The 27295-nt window shown below is 38.8% G+C and overlaps 1 protein-coding gene across 2 annotated transcripts in view; it reads left to right on the plus strand.

Moving 5' to 3' along the window:
* TAGLN3 (transgelin 3) overlaps nucleotides 1–27295 on the plus strand; it is a 389325-nt gene that overhangs the window by 230171 nt on the left and 131859 nt on the right. For both annotated transcript variants that reach the window (XM_044072509.1, XM_044072508.1), the window contains exon 3: nucleotides 13328–13502. In XM_044072509.1, the coding sequence (XP_043928444.1) occupies nucleotides 13328–13502 (175 nt within the window). The remainder of the gene's footprint in view (nucleotides 1–13327; nucleotides 13503–27295) is intronic.

Below are 27295 nucleotides of genomic sequence, written 5' to 3' on the forward strand. Positions count from 1 at the left end.
TATCCTTAACCCCTCCCTAACCCTAAGGTCTGTAACTACCGCACACTTCCCCTACAGAGCTATACCCAAACTAAATATTTCATACAAATACACTTAACAAAACCCTACACTAAACCTTACATACATTTCCTACCTATTCACTTACATTAACCCGCACCCCAACCCTAAGGTCCATAACTATCGCACACTTACCTTATGGAGTTATACCGCAGATGAGCCAACTATGAAGATTTGACACTTCCCTTTTTGCGGTTTCATTCGTTCAACATATTCGCGGTTCACTCTTTACATGTTGCGCTATTTGTATTTGCCTTTTTCAGCTTTTGACAGAATAAAGTAGACCCCCTTAGCTTTACAGCTGTTGCAGGAAAACTCCAGAAAAAGGAGGCATTGGGATTATATACCTCAGCTAGTCTGAGAACCTTTTGGGATCCCTAAGATACGCTGGAATTTGTGACTGGGGAAAAGGAAGTTTGTTCCTTTCTTTTTGTTCTGGTTTCAACATGAATCTCACATTTAAGGCAGAAAGAAGACAAAGTAAAGTTTGAACTAACCTCAAAAAGGTTTACCGTTTAAATGAAAGCATAGTGAAAGTGAAGAAGCTTTAAACCAGTACCTCAACCCAGAGATACGTTTTTGAATATTTCAGTAGAATATTTCCATTATTTAAGTTTGATATTATTTTGTTAAGGGAATCCTGCTAGTAATAGTTTTATTTTTTGTGTTTTTATGTTTTATTGGCATTATTATTTCTAGTATTTCACTTTTTTCATTCATTAATGCAAACATCTTTATCAGAAGTGTTGCTAGAGTAGGATGAAGAAGGGCAGCCATCCCAGGCAAAAGGTGTTATGGGGCAAGTTTGGGGGGATGCTGATCACAGCATTCATTTTTGAACCAGCAATTCTGAATGCCAGTACTAAAGTGAATAACTGAGTTACAGGAAGATGTTTTATTTTTCCCCTTTTTTTTGCTCTTCAACTCATAGGGTTTAGGGATGGCAGACTGGGAAATGACATAGTGTGCTAGATGAGCCAGCTATAGCTCTGAACCTTATATTTCCACTACTTTCTCCTTTGGGGTAAAGAATAAGGTTTTCTTTGTGACTGAATTAAAAAAAGGCAAATGGTAGAACTATGCCACCCTATCCTCAAATTAAAATGTCAAGAGAAAAGCAAAGCACCTCACCTCTATCATCATCAGCAGATCAATGACACAATGGAAATGCAGCAGCACTCATGCAAATAAACTTTTATTTCCATGCAGTCCTTATTTGTGCATGCTCACAGCAAGAAAGACACGACTTCAATGGATGATAAGCTTGAAATACAGTAAAACATTAATAGCTGTTTGATACGTAAATATGGATTTTTTTGGGTCTATATTATATGCTTGGATAGACTTTTCTTCGAACATATAATGATTGACATGTAAAGAGTGAACACTAAAGACCGAATGGCCACTTCCGCAAATGTTTTCCTCAGGAAAAAATTTAGTTGGCCGTTAGTGGGAAATGCCCTTTCCCCAATATAGAGCGATCTCGGAGTTGGTATATTTAGTTAGGGGGGGTGGGCACACCCCTCACATCGGGGTTGGGGTGGGGATCAAAGCCCCCCACTTGATTATGAATGTGTCCATTCACTCTTTAGAGCTTTTGCTCTTTATGTGTTGATGATTTTATGTTCGAAGAAAAGTCTCTTTGAGCATATAATATAAACTCTTTTTTTTAGTTCCACTTCTGGGTAGAGATGGCTAAAACCCTGAATATGACCCAAATGACCAGAGTTCAGATAGTAGCATGGGCACAAGAAAAGTCAGGTGGGGGAATGAGAACTAGTGTCAGGACTGGCTGATGTATTCCAGAAGGGGGAGGCATAACGTGGTTCCAAGGCTAATAGTGCTAATGGGGAATTGAAAGCTTGCATGAAAATCACTTGCCGATGGGAAGTTGTTGGCTGGGAATTCAAAGCTGATGATAGTAGCTCATAGGAGACAAATGTGTGGGACATGCATACATCAGGGAGTGCGGGTCAGGGTGGGGTCTGGGCAAAGAAAAAGCACAATCAGAGCCCATACCAGGAATGACGTAGGTTACTGCATTGGAAAAGCACCCACCAGTTTGGGCCAGAAGATAAGAATGCCTTCTGGTCTTTGTCTGTGGGATAAGCATGACTCACCCAGCTGGTGATGCAGAGTGCGCCTGGTCACAATCAGGATAGATGGATATGGTTGCCTATGGCCTCCAGTTCACATGGTAAGCCAGATGCATTTATATGAATAGTGAAGACTAAAGGCACCCTTGTGATTACTTGAATGATGGCACCTCTAGAAAGCTCTTGCATTATCCCAGGTGAAAGTCCTGAATACATGAATAAATGAACATGTATGATCTGGGAGATACTTAGCACACATGGAGGCAAAAAGCTCATAGAAAAAGAAAATTTTGGCCCTTATGCCTGTAGAATCAAGGTACTGCCTCTGCTCATGCATTCACCGTCATCAAGGTGAACTCAGTACATGGTATGGCCATAATACTGGTAGCCATGAGGGGTATTTATTGTTATGGATCTAAACTCTGTCCTTGGGCAGTAAATGTATAATCTAATTACCGGGGCAGTCACTATGCTTTCTTGGGACACATGCCAGCTTCTGTGATCTGCCAAAGAAAAGTATAATGCTCATGGCATGGTGAGTCAAATACAAGCTCCTTAAGTATTATTATTATTATTATTATTATTTAACATTTGTTGACCGGGAAAGTCCGACTAGGTTCCACAGATCCTGTTTTCAGCAGAGGCCCGGGGAGAAATGCTCCAGAAGCATGTCTTTAGAATGTGGGAGGAAACCGGAGTACCCAGAGGAAACCCATGCAAATGCAGGGAGAACATGCAAACTCCACACAGAAGGCACCCCAGCCGAGAATTGAACCAGAGAACCTCTTGCTGTGAGGTGACAGCATTAACCGCTGCACCACTGCCCCTCCTTAAACCGATTGTGACATAGGGACACTCACATACTCTAACAGGTGTCTGCTCATCTAAAGGAACATTGGTCACCTTGGTCATAGTCAGGGCTTTATCCCTCTATATCAGTATTGCTGGTGTGTTTTGCATTTTAAATGATTGCAGGAAAGCAGCATATGACATTCAAATTTCTAACAACCAAATTCCTTTATTTACAACAGTTCTGCTGCTGTGCTTGATTTTCAGATCTTGTAACTGGTGATCTCCTATTTAATGTTTACTCACTGTTTAATACAACCTACATTTTTGCTGCAAATTGATATGTACCATAGAAATAATGCATCCAACAACTTTGCCATACACTGAATTGCACCACTGACATTAATACATACACCAGATGGGAAGCATAGTTTATTAAGTAGAGCTTTGACATTTTGCTTTGCATTTTAAACATGCATCGTTGCATCATTTTAAACAATAGCTTTGTTAACAATACCTGTGGAGCTTTTCTCCCCAGGCCTCCGCTGAAAATGGGCCAAAAACCCATTCGGACCTCCACAGTAAACAAATGTAAAATAAAAATAAAATAAATATAGTTTAGGATCACAGGGAAGAAACAGTCAGCATTTTAAATGATTGTGGACATGCAGCACAATCTTGATCATTTAAAAAATATACTCTCTATGTTGTGCTTTACACTATGTAAGAAAGACAGTCTACAGACATTGCTCTATTTGGAGTACAATAAATGAAAACAGAACATTGGAAACAGGCTTTATCCCTTTTTGCATTTAATGATCACAGGAAAACAGTGCATGGATTTTAATTTGAATGCAGGTAAACAACATTGTGAATTGCAGTGCTGCAAATGAAAAAAAAAAAACAGAACAGAGACTGTGAGCAGGTTCATGCTGGAGAGCATGTCTCCTTATTACTATTAATGGAAGTATTTTTATTAGACAACACTTCTTTTTTGCCCTGTCACGATACTGACAATCCTGCATCCTCTTTTGGATTTATTGGTTGGTGTACGACTTCAGGTGTTCCACTTTGATTATTGATGACACCTGATAATGTTAAGGAAAGCAATTTACAACTGCATTAATAATGTTAAGGAATAACAAGTGTATACTGTAGTAATGATGATGTTCTGGTAATAAAGTACATCTGGATTCATAATGTGAAGGGAATAAATCATCTGCATTCATAAATTTCAAGAAATAAAGTACACCTGCAGTCAAAACTGTTAAGGAAATAAAGTTAGTAATGCATACAGTGTGGAATAACAGCTGTCTTTCAATGCCTGCATTATGTAAAGTGTTCAACAATAAAAAGACTGTTAACTGTTTCACGTCATCCTCAATAAAGGTTTCTTGTGCCAAATGTTGTGTGTATTTTGGGCTGTTGGTCAAGAAATTGAGGATTACAAGTGCTGTGAAGTAAACATCTGTATAATATCATGACGTGACTGAAGGTTGACCAATAAAGAGCTGTTTTGCTAAAGTGTAGATGTGTAGCTGTACTACAAGATATACTGCATTATATTTGTTCTGCACTATAAAATCTGAACCTTGAATAGTAATGTGTAAGGTATTATAGTGTTTCCCTCAGGACTGTCTTGTGTTAACCTTTCCATTTCAGCTATATGCATTCCTGAACATAGTTATGCTGATGCAGACAAGTATGAAACTGTAATTGCTGTAGACTGCAAATATACCATCTGCAACTGTATATGGGTCAGGTAGGCAACCCAGCACCCCGATATGGTCTGTAGGTCTGTACACATCACACATATTCCCATCCACAAGGGGTTAAATGTGTAAACCTGCATTCCAAGTAGTAATACACAGTTCACCTCTCTTTCATGCATGCATCTCATGCATGTGTGTTCAAGTGTCACTGCAGCCCTTGTGTGACTCACTACCTACATTACCAGGTCAGAATTTGTTACCAGGTGAGCTCTAGACACATATCAGTCAATCAACACAATGCAGTGGATCAGTAGCTCAGTTTGCTAAATTATATATATCTTGTTAATTTTTTTCACACACAGATTGGGGTTGGACTCCAGGGACTAGTACTAATATATATTTATAGAAACAGAATATGTATATAAAGAGTTATGCATTGTTAACAGATGTTCTCACCACAGGAATTACAGGTAAATAAATTGTCTGTAGTAGCTATTCCAATGGTATACTAATTCTTGTTTCCAGCTGTACTAGTATGTAAACAGCATTGCTCAGCAAGGTGATAAGGCTTCATTAAATTAAACATTCACAAGTACACTATTATTCCAAGTTAATATGACAAATAAAACTGTTTATTGTTGTTATGGCTGTATGCCTGGTGCATCTGTGAATGTCTGCTGATAATCTAACCCCATGCCTGCCAAGGATGGCAGGATACGTGTAAACTTTCTGTACTATGCACGATACATGTTTCTCAAGTGTCACGCTGTCATGGATAGTGATCACTATTGCCAAAACCCTTGGACACAGATTTAACATGCAGTCAAAGTATGTCAGCAGCACACTCACACAACATCAATGCACAGTACACCTTGGTAGTCATATATGTTCCCCTGGGTTTCACTTCATAAATGCGAATTGCTGAAATATCGAATTTCAGCAATTCGTGTCCATGAAGCCAAAACCTCAAAATAACAAAAGTGCATAATCGCGAATGGGACTATGTCGAATTCACGCTTATGCATTGATGTTATCATATGGAAGTGTTCAGCTGGGATGGTGTCTGCAGTGTAAAGTGAGTGAATGTGCGTGAGTGTTTTTGAAACTTGTATGAGTGGGATAGGGTAGGGAGGTGGAGGTATGAGTGTGTGTGTTGGCTGTGTGTGATTTTTTTTTTTTTTTACTGTTTGTGCGATCTCAGGGTTAGTATATATAAGTAGTGGGGTGGGGTGGGGGTTGCAAGGGGGCTTGCCCCCCTGCATTTGTGTAGTGTAGGTGTGTGTCTGTGTGATGTTGTGTTGTATTTCAGTGTTTTGTGGCGTGGGTGTTATGGTTTGTGTGTTGTGTGCTGCATACTGTGTGTTCGATGTTGTGATTTCGTGATTGTGAGGTGTTGGTGTTTTGATGGTTTTGGCTTTATACTGTTGAAATGCTGAAAATGGATATTTCAGCATTTTGGCAATATAAAGTGAAACCCTGACATGTAATACTCCCCTGTAGCTGTGTGCCTGTAGGTGTTACAGCTTGGCCCATACTATCCCATGCAGATAGCTTGAGAGGTATGTACATGCTAAAGAAGATATAGGGCATTTGTAGACATAAAAGTGAGGGCAGACCTGTAGAGTATAGAACAGTACTGCTGCAATAAATATAAGTCTATACTGTTGTTAATTTAATGTTTTTGTCTCCCCCCAACCCTTATCTGCATCACAAATATTATTTTTTTTATACTACAAGTATGGTTTCCATTTCACGTATGTTGTTCTCAAAACCTTATGTTGGGCCTTGTGTTTTATTATTGTTACGTATTACAGTGGTTGCATATTAACATACCTTGTTGAAATGCCAATGTTGTTGGCCTTTTGCCATAACTGTTACTGCCATGCTGTTACAGTACTGACTGTTATCCCATTTGTTGCTGTGTTCTGTATGCTATGCAATTTTATTGTTCTGGGTTAATTGGAACACCCATACATGCTGTTATTACTAATGTTTAAATGTTCTGTGCCTGACTAACCTATACACTTTGAAAAAACTTCAACACCATAGCACACGTGGGTAGGCCAGTACCTGCAGACCCACCTACCCTATCTCATCTGGCCGTGGCACTGGGTTCCAGACCTGGAGCTGCCCCTCCGCTGGTCCTGCACCACCCATGGGTGGAACCCCCTCAGGGGACATGGCCCACCCTCCCACAAGGTGTGGGCGTGGAGAGAGAGAGTGGTCACCCAGCAACAACACTCACACCTACACTGCCATCAATCAATCATCACAGCAATTAATCAACAAAGTTATGTTGCCCATACCCCTCCCTCTGGGATGTGAGGCTCCAAATTCCAAATTGTCCACAACATGCACATGTGTTGTTGTACAAGAAATGGAGAGGTATGGTCCTTTCCTGCACATCTCTACCTGCCTTTCATATTGTTTTCCCCCTGTTTACCCCATTTCATCACTTTCCTTTCACCTCTTTTTTATAAACAGCGTGGATTTAAATGGGGCTAAGCACCATGCCGCATTGCTTAAAGCTGCATAAAATTGCTTTAATCACCTTTTGTCTGTCTGACACTGTTCTGCACATCAGCAAAATTATCACCCTGCCAAATTTCAAACCCCGGACGCTGTGAATTACAGCACAATGCATTACCCCACTAGGCCACTCAGCTCTAATGAATATCAGGTATTTCCATAAACATATCCTTATTGCCAGCGACATACTGCTTGTACATATAGTAAGGCAAATGGCAACATACTTGGGACTGTGATACAGACACCAAGCTAGTATGCAGACAAATAAATGTTGATGGATGTATGTGAGGATTAGGATATCAGGTAGAGATGAGAACTGCAGACTGTTGCGGAATGTCCACAGTTCTGCCACCTACATTCGGCATACTTGTCAAACAACCTATGTTGTGTGCTGACGTACTGCCAAGTCGGTACATATTGGGATTGTGAAATCATGATAGACAGTTCAGTGTCACATGTCATAAAAAAACGATCACACATGTTCATGCCAATCCTGTGTAACAGACTGTATGCATGCACATATGTATTGCAAATACACCTGCTATAGTATTGACTCCATAGCTCAATCTGTTACTAGCTTTCATTCCAGTGTGTTGCATGTCAAGTACATGGTTGTTGGAACAATTAAATGACTGAGCTGTGCAATTTTAAGCAGAACTTTATTCTGCTACTGCACTCATTGTCACACATATTAGCACCTCAAAGGCCTGTAGGTTGGGACACATGTCACAAATATGTATAGGTGTCCTTAATTTCACCTACCACTCTCTGGATGGCACTATTACATAACGTATGTACCAGAGGCACATGCTTCACCTGGACTGTTATGGGTACCCTCACCCTGGCTATGCTGTGACAACAGAGCTGACACTGCTCCCTCACTCACATATACAGCTTGCTGTCCCACAATATATTTGCAATACCCAGTATGGCTCCTGGGCAGAATGCAGCAGCTGCAGCCTGCAACATATGCAGTATGTTCAGCTACCTTCTACAGACCTACCATACCTCCCTAACACTTAAAACAGGGAATCCACACAACACCCATACATTACGGGGTAGGGGGGAATGGTCAAGTGACAGGGACATGTGTCAAAGTCTTTCCCTAGAAACATATACAGCTGATATACCAGTGGCTACTGCAGCAACATGCATATTCTGATGCAAATGACATATGACACTCACATCTGTCTGTCTCCTTACTGACCTCAGCCCACATTGTTAAACAGTAAACTACCACATAATCAAAAAGTCTCTTCACAATGGCCAAACACAGCATGCAAAACTGTGGACATACCACATAAATTCAAACAGTGCGCAGCATTTCAACCTACCCTTTGTGATGTTGTAGTCCCCACCCCTCAATAATGTCCTTCTCACAGGCCAGGAAAAAGGGTCAAGGCCTTCATGAAGGCCTCAAATACAGCACTGTGTTGTCATGACTTTGTCTAATGAAAATGCAACCCAACTGTTCTGAATGCAATTAGCAAGTCTGAGCCACAGATTGGTGTACAGACCATCAGCTATTTATGAGCAGTACCTACAAAAGGCAAGCTGCTGCCTATGGTACACAGTTTTGTGACTTCCTCTATGATAACAGACTGCACTGTCCTTGCATTCTACCACAAGATTTCTGCACATAAAAGAATACAGCCTTATACAAGGTATGTAATAGCATTCCCCATGTAATTGGACACAGTTGGAGGATGCAGGCATGGGAAATAGGGATTACAACAATAGAGGTCTGTGGTAAATATCTTGGAATTACATGTCACTGATAGTTAGCTGTCCAGCAGCTACAGGCCTCCCTTTTGCCTCTGTCTGCTGTGACATAGGTCACAGTTCTGGCCCCTGAGTCTCTCCAGCAATGGTCAGCTCATGCACAAATGCAACTGGATTGTGTATTAGCAGTGGTGGATACAGCTGCCATATCACAAGATGTACTGTCAGTCTGCTTCTCTCACTCTGTGAATGTCACACAGGTATAGTTCAAACATTGTCCAGGTGTCCCTAACTGTTCCTGACATACTCTGGCTAGATCATTGTGTACTCAACACCTCTATATCATCACCTAGCCATACTTATCTCAAGTTGCCCTAGTTGTCAGTGGTTAGGTGAGTGAAGTTCACAGAGGTAAGGTTTTATGGTAGGCAATACCGACTTCCTCTGTTTAGAAGAGACATGGGCACCACCCCAGGAGTGAATTTGCCATCACCCATTCATTGATCTAGGTTGTGTTTGAAGAGTGTCAGGGATGGGCTCTGTTTCACGTGAATTAGAAGCTTGTTGCAGAGAAGTGTCAAGTCTTGGGAGATGTATCTATCTCTCCAACATGACATGTTCATGTCAGAGGCTAGGTTTAGATCCCTGGCACGTGTGACCCTCCTGCAGCTAGATTTACGAATATGTAGCATTTCCATTAGGGCCGGGACAGAGACTTACCTGAAAGCCAGGCACAGGTCATCCACCCCTTAGCAGCCTGTAGGAGACAGAATACAGTAAGAAGGCTTTCAGTCTTTCCACCTAAGACTTGTTTTGTGTACCTTTTAATTTCTTGGTGAGAAACCTCTGTGTTCTCTCCAGCTGTTGCAGGTGACTGGCGAGGTACATGAAAAAGGGAGCACTGTGCTCAGTTACTGGTCTGATGAGGGCTGAGAATAATGGAATTATAACATCCTTTGATCTAGATGTGCTGCTTTTACTTATAAGATGCACTATATAAAGCATTTCCTTACTACTGTGGATACATGGTAGTCAGAGTTCAGATTGCTGTCATCCTGAGTACCCATATCACGTACCACTGGGTTTACACTTAGGGGGGTGCTGTCTATAATGTAATTAGCAGGGATGCCAGCTTTCCCAAAGGTAATAATAATGCATCTTTTGCATTTAACTTTACTCAGTGGTTTTGGCATCAATAATTTGTCTGCTTTAACTCAACCTGCAGTATATTAACATCACTGGGGGACTCAATGATTGCTCCCAGTTTGCAATTATCAGTGAACTTGGTGAGCCACAGGCCATCCAAGTTTGCTTGGACTTCTGAGAAATGAGTTCTGAACAATAAGGGGCCCAGCCAGCACAGAACCCTGTGGTACACCACTGGTGACTGATCTCCCCCCACCAATCACCCCTTGCTATATATACTAACTCCATGATCACACTACATTGGGGAAAGGGCATATACCTTTCAACAAAATGAGTTTCAGTGAAATGAGCTTACAGTCAAGTGTGCTCAGTCTAATGAGTTTCAGTGACGTGAAGTAGACCCATGTATATATATATATATATATATATATATATATATATATATATATATATATAGGAGCGCTACAGAATCCTGAAAGATCAAAATCCTGAAAGTTCAAAATACTGAAAACTCAAAATACTGAAAACTCAAAATGCTGAAAACACACAGGATGCCAACACTCACTCTATTCCAGCACAAGTACATACAGAAACAAATAAAACACAAACTATATTACTGATCTCCAAGTATAAGCATGGGGGCACACTCCCCTCACCCCCCATATGGTGGGCTGCACCCCCACACTCCCTGCTATGGGTGTATGTCAGAAGATCAAAAGTTCAAAAGACTGAAAATCAAAATATCTGAAACTCAAAATATCAAAAATATTTTTAAAAGCAGGTGGCAAGCCCCCTGCACCTCTCATGTGGGGGGCTGCATGTCCCCCACCCTTGCTAATTACATATACCAACTCCAGGATCACACAACACTGGAGAAAGGCCAAATTCCATTTTCGATATTTTGAGTTTTAGATATTTTGATTATCAGTCATTTGAGCTTTCAGTCTTCATAAACACACACACACACACACACACACACACGCACACACACACACACACACACACACACACACACACACACACACACACACACATAGCATATCACATTTGTTATGAGTTTAGATTCCCTGATGCAGTTCTTCTTCTTTCGACTTTTCCTGGTTAGGGGTCGCCACAATGGATCAGATGTTCACTCATGATTGGCAGTGGAGTTTTACGGTGTTGAGTTGCCAGCCCGGCGCCCAACCTTTCACAGAAGGCACACACATGCACATACTCATGCCTAGGGCCAATTTAGAGTGTCCAATACACCTACAACATGTCTTTGGGATGTGGGAGGAAACCGGAGCACCCGGAGGAAACCCACAGGACCACAGGGAGGACATGCAGAATCCGCACAGAAGGCACCCCAACCGAGAATCGAAGTGGAGAACCTCTTGGTGTGAGGCGGCAACGCTAACTGCTAAAATGCCTATATAGCTATTTGCTTTCAAGATCTTTTGTTCTTGTAAAAGAGTTCTCCTTCTTTTACTTAATTCTATGTTTATTAATAATTTTGAATTTGTAAGCTTGCACAATTCTAAATGCTGTTCAAATAACTGTTTAATTCATCTTAGTTTTTTGATTTCTCTGTCTTATTTTAATTTGCTGTTTACATTTAATGTCCATCCATTCAATCTTTCTTTCATTCATTCACTCACTGATTACTCGGTCTAGTAGTATTTATATGTTATTATCTTTAAAAATATCATCTATTGTTGTGGCTGAAATTTGTCTTTTGGATTGTTCATTTTCCTAGTTAAGAAAATTTAAGGAAAAGGTTAAAGTAGATATTTCTGGAAATTTATGAAAGGGCCTAACTTGAGCCATGCAGCTCTGCTCACACAACATATTGTTTTGCAATTTAGAGACAAGATAGCCACAATCAGGAAATACTTCATTATCAATGAATGTGCATGTCTTTGAATAACATTTACTATATTGACATGCAGATCATTAATCTGTATGCTGTAGTAGCTAAGTGCTGCTTGTATAGGCACTGACATTCCTCCTCCTCAGTTGCTCCCCCCACCACACACAAGTGCACATTCACATACAAATTCACACACACACACACACACACACACACACACACACACACACACACACACACACACACACACACACACATATTCACTGTACTTTATTTACTTATTTATTTGCATTTGTTTACTAGGAGGTCTACTGGGCCAGGGTGAGCTCATTTTCAGTAGAGGCAAACACCAAAAACAAACAACATGATAAAGCTACGGAATCAAAATACAGAAATCAAGCAGTGATGGCACAGAACACTACAATACAGAATAGGTGATGCAATAAAATAGATAAAATAGATACTTGTCCCTGACTTGTCTGCCCTCCCCCATCTCTTGGTTCCTCCATACGTGTTAATAGTTTAAGAGCCACTACAGCATAAGTGTAGTATACCTGGGGGGGTAGTGTTTCCCCTCACCCAAATCCACAGTCTGCTGTAAGTGCCATTATGGCACAATTGTAGTTTCCCTGGTAGTTAGTATACCCCCACCTCCCAAGCCCCATACTGCTATTGTATTTGGTTGTTGGGACAGAGAGAGAGAGAGAGAGAGAGAGAGAGAGAGCACATGGCTAATTAGCATATGCCTCTCCCTCAGACTGCCTCATTAGCATTCAGCATGGCCACAGTGCCACCCCTACGTGGTGCTGCACATCTTCATACTAGAGCACCATGCAGCACTGTATTAGGATTGTTCCTGAATTCTAAAAGTTTACCAAAACACATGTACAATAAATTGTAATGCAGATTTCATCTGGCAGGGATTTACAATAATATGTCCTTTGTGAATTCCCCATTTATATAATTAGCTGTGTCATCAAAAAATTAAACTCTTAATGGTTTAGTCATCTCATTTGAGGCTGTAGCATATGTGAGTTCCTTGCAAAAATTAAAAATTTCTAAATAAACATTCAGAAAGGCATGCACAACTAGGTTTTACCTGTTTTCCAGTATTAGCATTTTTCATCTGTGCTATATAATCAAATTACTGTCTGGTGACATATATATACATATATAACCAGTCATAATTTTTCAAAGTATGGTGAGCTGTTCTTAAATGAATCTCTTTACTATTATGTACTCACACACACACACACACACACACACACACACACATACTAATTATTGTAGAAAAGCTAAATGTTAATTGATAAATGTCTAATAGCAGAAGCTCTTAATGCATCACTTTTGAAATGACATGAAGCTTTGCCAACAGAATGTGCTTTCATCAATGTTATCATATTTCTCTATATTTATTTTGATAGATTTTATGCAACTTGATAAACAGTTTACACTCAAGTGGAAAAGGACCAGTGAGAAAAATTTCTGAATCTAAGATGGCCTTCAAACAAATGGAACAAATTTCTGAGTTCCTCAGAAGTGCAGAAGCATATGGAGTCACAACAACTGACATCTTTCAAACAGTAGATTTATGGGAAGGTAATTATGCGTTATTACACATACGGTTATTTTTATGTAGCGAAGTTAGGCATTCTTGAACTCATTACCTCTTTTAATGGGTTGAGAGGTCTAAACGACTGAAACAGAAACATTTATGCATGTTTATATATACACAATCATACATACATACTTATAAAGATTAGTTATCATCTGTTAAATTGTGTCTGCAAACTGTTTATTTGCAGAAAATGTAAAAATGTATAAACAATTTTAATCCTATGTCAGTACATATCAATTATAATGTAGATTTCAACTGTCAGGTATTTACAACTCTATCCTTGACAACATCTTGACATCAAAGCGGTCACTTTTATCTTTCAGACAAGTTGTGTAAATTGATGATATCCTACCAATAACATCTTTCAGGATGAAGGCACAGAGATGGATTTTAAGGCAGGCTGACTTAATACACACTACTGGACTGTCCTCTACAGAGGACCTTTGCAGTTCTGTTTCCTCTCTTCTGTCCTCAGATAGTCACTCACACAAGCACACATATAAAGGTGCAAACACAGTTTAAAGAAGGCAAAACTTTTTGCCAAGTCACATCAATTGGCGAAATACTAAATGACCACTATCAGCTATCTATGGTTGAAATGCTTTTTAAAGCACCTCTAACATCATATTCTGACTTGTGGCAGAGCTTCCCAAACTCATTCCAGGTTCTGAACTACCTGTATGACATTAAGAAGTGCTGCAACTGTTTTGTTAGTGTGGTTTAAATTTTTTATTGCAGTAAGAGACTTGACATTAATGTGGTTGTGCTTTTGGGATGCTAATTTGTGATGCAGTTATTCATCCTACTGTATAGATGCAGAATGGGAGGCATTTGCAGTAGGGCTTAAGATGTTATTATTCTGCAAGAACCTCTCCTTCTTGAAGACCTTTTTCTCCTGTTTATGTAAAGCTTCTTCACAATCCTGCATTGTACTTACAGATTCTTCTTTTTGTTCCTCCTGAAATTCCTTTCCATCTTCATATACCCCTTTCTATATTTTTCCTTGTACACTATATACCACAATTACCAGAATTTATAAAAGCCCTTACAGACCCGTGGCCCTTCCATAAAACTTCTATTTCCTTTTTAAACTCTTCCACGTTACTAATTTCCCCCACCCTTGCCTTCTCAAATCCACTCTTCATCATCTCCAATTTTAACTCGAATAGCCTCACTTCTCTCTTTCCCCTTGTACCTATTTTAAACCATCTGACAAAAATAAGATAACTTAATCTATTTATTTCTCCAAATGTCCTCCTGTATATGTATATATTCTTTCCTTCCTTAACTGCAATTTTCCATACTTTATAAAATCTTTATATGTCTTTACATCCTGATTTATCTTCCGTATACATTTTCTAAAATTACAGATCAGATTCCTTAAAAGTATTATGTCCATTTTAACCATTACATATTTGTTTATTCCCCCAAATCTACACACTTACTTTTGATGATAATGTAGACATACATTACAATTATGATAATGTAGACATACATTACAATTATGATAATGTAGACATACATTGCAATTATACTGCACACCTTTTTTCACATATCCGACATCAGAAAGCACACATTTCCCAGGGATAATAATGATATCATGTACATGTTTCAGTTGTTCATTCCTAAAACAATATTCCTATGCCTAAACAGAGCTCCTTTCCAATGGTCCAAAGAATTTTCTCTTCCCACAACTTTTCCATCTGGTCTTCTTGTACCTTATTAAAAAATCTAGTGTCTTCTAAACATATTATGTCAGCTTTTTGCTCTTGACATCATCTCAGCAACATTAAACATCTTACATCACTCTTTAAGCTGTTAACATTTATTGCAATAACTTTCACGTTATCATTTCTCTTTCTTTGCAATTTTATTTTGCTATAACAAAAACATTCTTTTCCTTACAATTTTCAGAGGTATTATTCAATTCTACTTGTTCATGCTGAGCCTCCTCATTTTTATAGTGGCTTGACAATGCATAAAAACATTTTGTATTTGCACTTTACACGACTTCTCTGTGCTTTCCTCATTACCTACTGCAGTCTCGTTTTCATTGTGTTCATCCTCATGCGACTAATATGTAGCATTTTTATCAAAATCAGCGTTCTCCTGTTCAATATGTTCCATACCTCCACAGTTGTTCCATAATCTTCAGCAGATTCAAGCCATAATAAGTTCCCTCTCCCCACATTTTCTCCAAGACATTGTACAGTGTTTAATTCGATGTCCAGTTTATACATACTGTTTGTATGTTTTTCGTTGGAAAAAACTATAACAAATGATCATCCATACCATAGAAAACAATACATGTTTTAGGTTGTTACCAATTATCTTTCAATCCATTTCTTACCATTCAACAAAATAATGCTGGGCAAATGTTGCATTCTGCCATCAACTACATCCAAATTAACCTAAGCCTCTCTTGTTAGTATTTTTTTTTAATTTCAGAAAGAATCTGGCATACTCATCTGTGGTCCTGAACTTTACCACATGTTTCTCGTGAGCAAAGCAATATTCTCAGTGGCCACTTAACCATTCAGTGGTTCACAGAAGTTTTTTTTTTTGTCAAAGTCTGAAACTTCTACTAGTAAAAAATAAATCAGAGTTCTTAAGTCCCTGACAGAAAATCAGAGTGGAGTGGCTAGAAAATCCCAAACAACACATCAAATTAAATTTCCAGTTTTGAACTCTCACTTCAGGTTGTCTCCTTGTTCTGATTGCACTCAGCTGCATCATAATATCCTTTCTATCAGCAACATTTTTTTTAGTCCACAGTTTCTCCAAAGTTTTCCTTTCTGTAACATATCTCTCTGCCTTTGGTAGCAACTTCATGGGTCTGTCTTTGCCTCTGTGCATCTCAAAATACGTCCAGCTCTCCACCAGCCCTCACTGCATCAGTTTCCTTTCTACCATCAGCTGTTGTAACTGGAAAGCATCTGTCCAATGCCTCTGACCAAGGTAAAGCTAGTTCATTACTTGACTCTTTTTCTGACAAAATTTTCTATAAAACAATATTCTTCAGACCACTTTCCTGATGAAAATACAGTTATGTAAGTAAACTGAACACCAACAAAAATATGAAAATAGTTAGATATAATCCAAAGACTAATGATTCAGTATTTTTGTCTCATTCATGATTTAGTATTTTTGTCTTATTCAACATACAGAGATTCTCAGAATCAAATTAGTGTGTTAAATCTAATCCTTAAATAATCAAGGTGAATATCAACTGTCCAATAAAAAAACAAAGTCAATTAATGGTGTCATAATGGTATAAAATTTAAATCCATGACTGCCTATATAAATAAAAATAATAACATATAAATATGTTATATAAAACTTACAAAAGCATTACAAAAAATTAACACTTCAAATTAATATATTTTTTTAAATAAGCCAACATGGTTTAGAAATACCCAAACACCTGAGAATCTTCTATAACTTTGCAGATCTCATGGTGAAAATACTCAGAATGGGCACATTGTCATCAATAGCTGGTGGCAGGGTTGTATTCAGTCTTAATTGTCAAATTATTCTTTATATTCAGGGGTGGTTTCCCAAGCACCCATTAGTTGGCCCTCAAGTATATTGTCCAAATGAAAAAAATAACTTTTTTTAATATTCTTATGTACTATACTATACCTATAATAGAGCATTTGTCATTTAGCTGATTTAATGTCATATAGGTGTTCATAAGTATGACCGGGAAACCTTTCCATTTTGCCTATATAGAAGGCAGGACAAGATAAACATGTGAGTAAATATACTACCCTTTTTGTATCACAATTGGATAGACCTGGACATCCTAATCTTATTTCAAAACCTACCAGCATCATACAAGGGCCATCACAAATAACCTTACACTATCTGGATTTACCACAATTCACTATGCCTAGAAAAATGTTTGAATCATTTTCAAATAACCTTTCAATATTCTTTCCTTTCTTAAATATGATCAATAGGCTACCCCCAAATTTCTCTTTAAAATCATTAGTAAAAGAAAAATCCCATGTAAAAGAAAAATCCCTAACATAGACTGGGTGCACTATTCTAGCCCTAACACCCTAGCCCAAAGGTTCCTGGAATTCATAAACTCAAATGCAATGGAACAGCTAGTCACCTCTCCCACAAGGGGGGATAATATACTAGACCTGATCATCACAAACATGGGGACAAAATGCTCCACAGCGGAAGTATTGCCCTCACTGGTGAGATCTGACCACAAACTAATCACCCTGGATATACATTTGCCACCTCCACCCCCAGCACATAAGACTACACTGAGAAACTTCTCAAAAGCCGACTTTACACTTCTCAAGACTGAGATGGTATCATTTAAGCCCACAGGGCCAATGGAAACCACATCCCACGATGCTGAATCCTACACAAATGCTTTCTTCGGACATCTCCAAGAATGCATGGATCGTGCAATCCCAAATAAAACCAAGACCCTCTCCACCAAAGGAAAGCGTCCTGTCTGGTGGACCCCAGCCATAAACAAATTGTATAACAAAAGAAGGAAGCTACTGCAAGACAGAGCAAAATCCCATAAAGGGAAGGCATCTTTGATCAGCACTAGTAGAAAGCTACGTTCTCTCATAAAAATATCCAAGGCCAACTTTGAGAGAAAAATCACCAAGGACACTAAAGATGACCACAAGGCATTCTTCAGTTATGTTAGAAACCTGGGCGGAAACACTCAGATATGCTCAGAGTTAGTACACGACGACAAAAAATTTACCGAACCCACAGACATTGCCAACATTCTGGCAGACAGGTTCAGTGCAAATTTCTCCCCTCCCTCACCTCCAAAAGAAGAAATACTCATCCCAGCTGAATGCAACCTCCCTGTCATCTCTGATGTCCAGGTGAGAACCGCCCTCAGCAAAGCAAAAAACACAGCATCTATGGGACCTGATGGTATCCCCAGCTGCGTGATATGTGAACTCCAAGAGGAGCTAAACCCGCATATAAAAATGTTATTTAACCTTAGCCTTTCTACAGGATATGTACCTGAACACTGGCGTACAGCAACAGTGGTCCCACTCCACAAGGGAGGCTCCACTACAGACCCTGGGAACTATCGCCCCATAAGCTTGACCAGCCTGGTTTGCAAAGCTATGGAAAGAATTATTATGGAACTCATAAACAACGACATTGGGGACCTACAGACACTTGATCCCACCCAGCTCGGCTTTGTAAAGGGTAGATCCTGCCTTCTGAACCTGGTTGACTTTTTCGAAACAGTCACTAGAGCCATTGATGAGGGAAAGGCAGTCCATACAGCCTACCTGGACTTGGCTAAAGCCTTCGACACAATACACCACTCGGGGATCATAGATAAGCTAAACAGCTTAAATGTAAATCCATAAGTCACAAGATGGGCTGCAAACTGGCTAAAGAACAGAACCCATAAAGTCAAGATTGCAGGAGCCATGTCAGACTCAAAGCCAATCACAAGTGGTGTCACACAGGGCTCTGTCCTGGGACCCCTCTTGTTCGGCATTTACTTCTCAGATGTGAAAGCAAACATGGGAGGGTTGTGGCTGACAAGGTTTGCAGATGACTGCAAACTAGGAGCCATAGTCGATACACCAGCTGACACATACATCCTACAGAAAGGCCTCACTGAAACGGACAACTGGTGCCGGAATCATGGCCTTAAACTGAATGCCAAGAAATGTATAGTCATCCCCTTTGGGAAAAACAAAGTACCCACAAATTATCACATAGACAGTAACCCACTGAGTACCGAAAAAATAATCAGAGACCTGGGGACCCAAGTTGATAGTGACCTCTCATTTGACACCCACGTTGCCAAAGTGGTTAGAAAGACTTTCTACCTTTTCCACCTTATCATGAAGGGGTTCACATCCAGATCAAAGGAGGTCATCGTGCCCCTGTACTCTTCCCCTATCAGGCCCACGATTGAGTACAATGCCCCATTTGGTATGTACCTCACCCGGCACTTACAACAGCTGGAGAGACCCCAGAAGTACCTCACCAAGAGGATCAAGGGTCTCCAACATATGTCATATGCTGCCAGGCTAAAGAAATTCCAGCTCTATTCAGTAGCATACCGCCTGCTCAGAGGTGATCTGTGCCTGACGTACAAGGCCATGTCCAACCAGGAATTGATGGACATGCTCCACTTCAAAAAGTCAAAATCCATAAGAACCACGAGAGCCAAAGCTTTAAACCTCAGTACAAACATGAATAGAACATGCTGGAGGGACAGATTCATAACATAGAGGCTTCCCATACTCTGGAACAAAATCCCAGATCTTGTTAGGCAGAGCCCCTCACTGACTCTCTTCAAGAGAAATCTTGACGAGTGGATGGGAGATCGTAGGTTTACCCCGGGGGTCAACCCTGTGTCGCTACTTAACAGAGGCACAGTAAACTAATTTTAATAAGTAAGGGGGTCTTCAATGTGTCACTACTAGACAAAGGCACAGTATTCCAAATTTATTCTATACACCTTAGTACCACTACATGGGGTGGCGAAAGCCACATCTATAGGGCTAGGCTTGCAAATGCCCCAGGGCAGATAGCCCAGTACTAAACTATGAAACTATGAAACTATGAAAAGGTCTAATATTAAAATGGTCCTTATTATAGGATATCACTGTTACTTAGAACTTATTTTGCAAAGAATTATTTGTAACCATCCTTATATCAACATTGCCCAAAATAGGATGAAACTTAGTCAATCTACCTTTTAAAATCGATCTCTTCATTAACTTCATTAAGTAAATCATTTGGGCTACCCCTGGCCAAAACCATATTTTTTTTTCAAAAAGTCAGTTTCTGCTACAAAAAATTTCATAACAATCATTAATTATTGTGACTAGGCATACCATCTGTCCCTTGACAATATATCTTTTATGATGGGGAGGATGGCAACAGTGATAATGAAAGCATGAATTAGAAAATGTAGATTTATGAAAGATGGTATATCTAAACCTTTGTGGGCTTATATAATTTCCTATTGTAACATCTAAGTAATTAATTTTATTGAAACCATGCTGTGAAGTACATTTTAAAAATTCAGTAGTTTGATGAATGTTAGTCAAGCAATTAAAATAAAAAAAACATGTTGGACTCACTATGCCATAAAATTAAAATATTGTCTAAAAAAGTCATAAAAGATGCTTTGACATAAACAAAAACCTTTTCTTCCAACAAGCGAGGTTGGCATAATGTTTAAGGTATTTACCTCTTAGACAGAAGGGACAGAGTTTGATTCAAACCTCTGAAGGGTAATTGACTAGGCTTAAAAATACAGTGCAAGGGTAGCTAGCCTAGTATTTGTTTATGAACCTATGACAGGAGCATATGCTGCACCCCTGGTGACAGAAGCCACTTAATAGAATCCACCTTCCAAAAAACATGAGATTGTTATTCAGTATCTATTTCAAAAGATCATATAATAAAATAACATCATTATTTGTAAACCTTTCATTGTTTGTTAAAGTGTCCAAAATAATTTCCAAACCTTTTTCATGGGGTATAACAGTAAATACATTAACTGCATCAGCTGTGACTAACAAAACAACATTTTTGTCAGATGAAAAGAAATTTAAATTGTACAGAAAGTGCTAAGAATTTTTTACAATATATTGGCTGTTATCAAATAAACATTTCAACGTATTCTCCACATGCATAGCAATAGGTTATATTTTCAAACCACCTGCTGACAAAATGGTCTGAATGGGGGATCTTCACTATTTTTGTGCATTTTTAGAATTCCAAAGCCTGAAGGAACAAGAGATTTGGCAACAGTCATAAAATCAAAAACACTCTTAGTAATGAACTGTTGTGTGAAAAAATCAAATAATTACTCTTCCTTATGCCATGTTGAGTACATTCCAAGAAACACTTTTGTAAAGTGATTCATCAAATGACTCAAATCTGAGTCATTTTACCAGAATAATCAATGTTATCCGTTAATTCAACCCTACTGCCTTTGTCAGGTTTTACTATCCTGACTTCCTTTTTCAGGGTGAGAGTCCTTAAAGCTAACCTTTTGTCCATGGTCAAATTGTGAAAAAAATGCTTGTTTTTGTGAAGCTGTCTAATTTGTTTTCATAATTTTCTTTGAATGCTAATAAAGAAAATAATTGCAAATTTAATTTCCATGTGAAAAGCTTTAGTTTTATTAAAACATCATCCAGATCAAGTTTCAAAGATGGAACAAATGTGAAACCTTTCTTAAAAAGACTAACATGCCCATCAGTCAAATTCAATAAACTGTAGTTAAAAATTCTGAAATCATTACCTCCATCGAAAATTGTTGTATCAATTTCTACACAATTAATCAATTCCATCATTTCATGCTGCAGCCTCTGCCATGACCCTGACCTTGTTTATTTTTCTGTTGTGTTGCAAAATAGGTTGACTGCATCATAAGTGTGCTGGTTAATCTCTCCAACCTGCAAGGAAGTGGAACCCTCCCAAAAAAAAGCATTTTTGTCTTAAACATTTGGTGTATTTTCTATATTCTGTCATGTTGGTTTGTTTTCTGACTGGTTAGGGAATTTAAACCTTGATGGTAATGCATATATATGCCTTCTTACTTCAATAGTTCATCTTATTCCTAACAAACGTCTATTGTTTATGCTCTTTCATAGCTGAATACTGTTTATCCACCTTTTTAAAAATGTTTTGATATTTATCTTTATAGGAAGAAAGCAATAGGTTATTGAGAATACTGTTGTCCAAAGTTTTGATATCTTTTTCAAGTTTAGACAACATCCTGTCATTGTCCATAACTATTAATCTAAGTCACAGCCAGCCCACTTGAACAGTTGTAATATTTCACTATGCAACATAGAGTTAATCTCTAATCCATTTGGAAACTTCTAAAACTGCAGTCCCTTTGTGACTGTCTAGACCCGTATACACTCAGCCAAAATCGCTAATGAAGAAATTAGTATAGGAGTATTCAAATACATAGATAAGTTAGTAATAAATCTATTGGTGTCATGATCATCAGAACTGGTACTAGTACTACTGAAATGAATGTTCACTATTGAGTACTGCATACTTGGCAAGCTGTTGAATCAAAATTGTTAAGTATCCAGGTAAACTGGTAGAGCCAGTATTGAACAGGTCCTGTGACAACATCATGGCAGCCATGAATGAGAAAAGAGAGTTAAATCATCAAATGTCTTTGGATTATGTCTGACTGTTTTCACATTTTTTGTTGGTTTTTAGTTTGTGACTTACATGAACACGCCATGCTTTGTTTGGCTATTAGTTTTTCAAAATGTACTGCTGCCATGTAGCTATTGAACATGTGGATAACAGTCTTTTGGTTTCTGTTGTAGATTTTGACCAGTAGTTGAAGTCACCAAGTTTGATTTTATATGTAAGTAACATTACAGACCTGAGCTGAAAAAAGTCAGGTTCAGTCACTGAGCCCTTTAAAGCTTCATGCCAAGTGAGAGAATGAGGCTAATCCCTGAGAAAAAATTGCTAGGAAATGATTAGGAAATAAAAAAAAGAAGTTATGTACTCACCATAATGTTCCATCTGAATAGTTGTACTTCATTTGTCTTCAACCTGTGGGTATTCGGATCCAGATCAGATACGAGAAAGCAGCTTCACCAGCATCTGATCTGAGCTCCAAGCTCCTCCCCTTACTCATAATACCCCTCCGTCTCCTTCCTTCCCTCAGATCGAGTTTGCTGCACCATCAACCCAAGCTCGACCCAATTAGACCTTACTACAACAGGTTATATACAAACCTAACAAGTATGAACAGGAGAGTCACAGAGGTGCCCTCTCCCACCTACCAGTGTAATAAAACAATGATAAGGTCAGGAGGAAGGAGGGAGGGACGTTTGAAAACAAATGAAGTACAACTACTCCAATAGAATGTTATGGTGAGTACATAACTTCTTTATCTGAAGTAGTTTACTTCATTTGCTCTTCAACCTGTGGGACAGAGTCCCCAGCTACTAAACACCTGGGTGGCCCTCATAGAAGGATATTCCAGAGCACCACAGAGCCAAATGATGCTCTCCCTCTATATAACATGTCCAGTTTATAATGAGAAATAAAAGTATGAGACGAGGACCAAGTAGCCACAGAACAAATATTATCCAGAGACACCTTGGATCAAAATGCTGCCGAGATAGTCATGGATCTGGTAGAATGTGCTTTTACTTGACTCAGAGCTGACATACTCCTGCCTTTGTATACCTGAAGGATACAATGAGAGATCAATTGAGCCAAAGTTACCTTGGAGATTGGTTTGCCCAGGAAGGGTTTAGAGTAAGACACAAATAACTGGTCAGATTTGCAAAAGGTCTTAGTTCTGTTTAAGTAAAATCTCAGTTGTCTATGTACATCTAACAAGTGCAATTTATATTCACCCCTGTTCTGAAAATTTGGGAAGAACACAGGTAAGTTAATCATCTGGTTGATATTAGCCTCAGAAGCCACCTTGGGGAGAAAGGATGGATTGGTATGAAGTGAGACCCTGTCCTTATGGAAAACCAAATATAGAGCTTTGATAAAAAAACTTCTGAAGTTCTGAAACCCTCCTAGCAGAGGTGATAGCTACTAGGAAGACTGTTTTCAGGATAAGAATTTGAGGTCTACTGATGCAGCCAGCTCAAAGGGTGGAGCAACCAGAGCCTGTAAAACCAAAGTCAGGTCCCAAGGAGGGGTAGGATCCTTCACCGAGGGTCTTAAAAGAAAGGTACCTTTAATAAAGGTTTTACAAAGTTTAGAGGATGCTAAAGAAACCATGTTTTCCCCAATATGAAAGTTGGAAATGGCAGCCAATTGAACTTTCACAGTAGAATGGCTAGTGCCTTGATGGAATATATATGCCAAGAATTCCAACACCGCCGGGACGGGAGCTGTGAAAGGGTCCAGATCCCTTTGAGAAGCCTAGATGGAAAAACGCTTCCATTTACTGTGATAAAGGTTCCTGGTAGATGATTTGTAAGCTGCCACCAGAATAGTCTTGACAGGAGAGGATAAACCAGGAGTCCTAGCTATCAAGCGAACTGGAGCAGCCAAGCAGTGAGCTTTAGACTGTCCAGATTTGGATGAGGAACCAAAGTGGAAAAAGAGAAAAGCCCTGCAAGTAGGATCCAAGTGCAAGGCAAAACAAACATCAGTAACTGAAAAAATGCCAGCACAAAACTCAATATATATCACCAACAAAACTACAGCGACACTAAGGTAAAACTTAAGTGTTTTAATACATATCGAACAATTCAATAATCCAGACTGGTTTCAGCCTAACATGGCTTTTCTCAGTGGAACAAGAAAAGTAAAAACAGGAAATGATGCACAGATGCAGGTTTAAATAAGGTCCATAGACCAATCAGTTGCTTCCAAAGGATTTTAGGCATGCCCATAATTCTGCCTGAAAGAAAAACTGGAAGAAAAAATACAAACTAGAAAATAAAAAGTAACAAGTAAAAAATAGATGATCCAAATAGCAAATATGGTAATAAAACATAAGTATGATAATACATTCAATATTGGATATATTAATTAGTTATAAATGATCATTTAAACCAAGAGAAAATAGTGCCCCTAGCTTGATAATCCAGTATTTCTCTTTTTAGTTGAGAATGGAATGCCATCCCTGTTTGTTGGATCTGTCACCCAAAATTCTATCTACAATACAAAATTGAAATCTAGCAGTATGATGTTGTGTGTAGTGCCTGAACAGAGCGTTGGTTTCTCTTTTGGTTCAAATGTCACTACGATGTTCTGACATGCGCAATCTCAACGCCCGTGATGTCTGACCCACATAAAATGAACCACATGTGCAAGTCGCAAGATATACCACCCAATCACTATTACAGTTGTGAAAAAATTTCATGTTAAAAATCCTGTCAGTGTTTTTACTGGAAAATTGTTTAGATGTGAATATAAATGGACATGATGAACAATGGCCGCATTGATAAGTGCACCAAAGTTTGTCATCAGTCATTGTAAGTTGTTGATGTATAATGCCACCCGAACCCATCCTCTTATAATGTGAAAAAAATGAACTTAGTGCTCTCCCTCTACGGTAACCATATTGACAAGTGTTACCGACTAAGGAGGCAATATCCTCATTGGCAGTGAGGATGTTCCAATGTTTCATCATGGTATTTCAAATCAAATTGATGTTACGCCCATAGGTAGTAATAAACCGTAATCCTCCATCCTGTGCATCCCTATTTCTATCACAATATTTGAGAAGGGAAGTTCTGGTGGAATTGGTTGCAAAGTGACGTGCCAACTGAATGTCAGGCTCCTTGTATCCCCTGGTTCTGAATCTGCTGGTTAGATCTTGTTGTGATTCTTCAAAGTCATTTTCTGCGGAACAAATCCTGTGTATCCTGAGGAACTGAAATTTGGGTATGTTCCGGATGATGTGGCTAGGGTGCATACTAGTTGCATGTAATAAAGTATTGTATTGTGGGCATTTACAAAATGTTTTGCTTCATAAAGTACCACCTGGGTTCCTGATGACTGTTACATACAAAAAGTTGATTTGATTTTGGTGATAAGTTAAAGTAAATTCAATACCCCATTTGTTATGGTTGAGGTATGACACAAATTCAGCCAAATATTCTTCAGTGGAACGCCAAACTAACCAACAATCATCAAGATAACATTGCCAAATATCCAGCTCCTCAAGATAGATGTTATGTGTTTGATCATAAATGAGTTGCTCCTCAATGTAGCCCATGAATAAGTCTGCATATATAGGAGCAAAAGAGGCTCCCATAGCGGTACCCTTCAACTGTCAATAGCATTCACCTTGAAAGTAGAAAACAATTTTATTCAAAACATGTTCCGCCATACAAATCAAAAGCATATTGAAACCAACTGGATATAATTTGGCTCTATCTAACCAAAACTTGAGGGCATCAAATCCAGCCCAATGTGGTATATTGGTGTATAAAGCCTTGACATCTGAAGTACAAAATAACCACTCAGGTTCTAATTGGTTATCATCTATAATGGATAATAATTGGGTGGTGTCTTGTATCCTTGCTCAAATCAAATTTAGTAGTGGTTTCAAGTATGAAGTCAAAAACTCAGACAGTGGTTCCGTCAATGACCCCATACCAGACACAATGGGTCTACCAGGTGGTTTGTTCAGGCACTTGTGTATCTTAGGTAGTAAATAAAGAATCTGTTGTTGTGGGTCCCATACCATTAATTGTGATTTAACTGTGTCTGATATAATGCCCTCCGAAACTGCTAACTCAAGAAAATTGTCAATTTCTCTTTTAAAGTTCGGGGTGGGGTCAATAGGCATTTTCATGTAGTGGGATGGGTTGGCTAATTGTCCATTTCCCTTCCCCATATAATAATCTGTATCCATGATTACTATTGCCCCACCCTTGTCAGCCTGAATAATAACAATGTTTTTGTTGTCCCTGAGCTGTTGTAAAGCCTGTAGTTCAGGGGTAGAGAGATTATGTTTCAGAGGTGAAAAGTGATCTAGTTTGAAATGTGTGTCCTTGAGTACAGCTTGCTGAAAGATAGCCACATTCCGATTCATAGATGGAACAAAATTGGATTTATGGAATTTGAATTCTGTGGATCTTTGAGAATCAGACCTGGGTCCAAAAAACAATTTGAGGTTGATTCTGCGACAAAACCGTTAACATCTTTGACAATATGAAATTCATCCACAAAAAACCCTGGAACAAAGTTTAGACCTTTATTTAACACTTTCTTTTGATCTTCTGTCAAGTCAATTTTGGAAATATTCAAAATATTGTCATCTATTGTGTCATGA

This window comes from Protopterus annectens, chromosome 5.part0, assembly GCF_019279795.1.
Source record: "Protopterus annectens isolate FY-2018-M chromosome 5.part0, PAN1.0, whole genome shotgun sequence".
NCBI classification, from domain to species: domain Eukaryota; kingdom Metazoa; phylum Chordata; order Ceratodontiformes; family Protopteridae; genus Protopterus; species Protopterus annectens.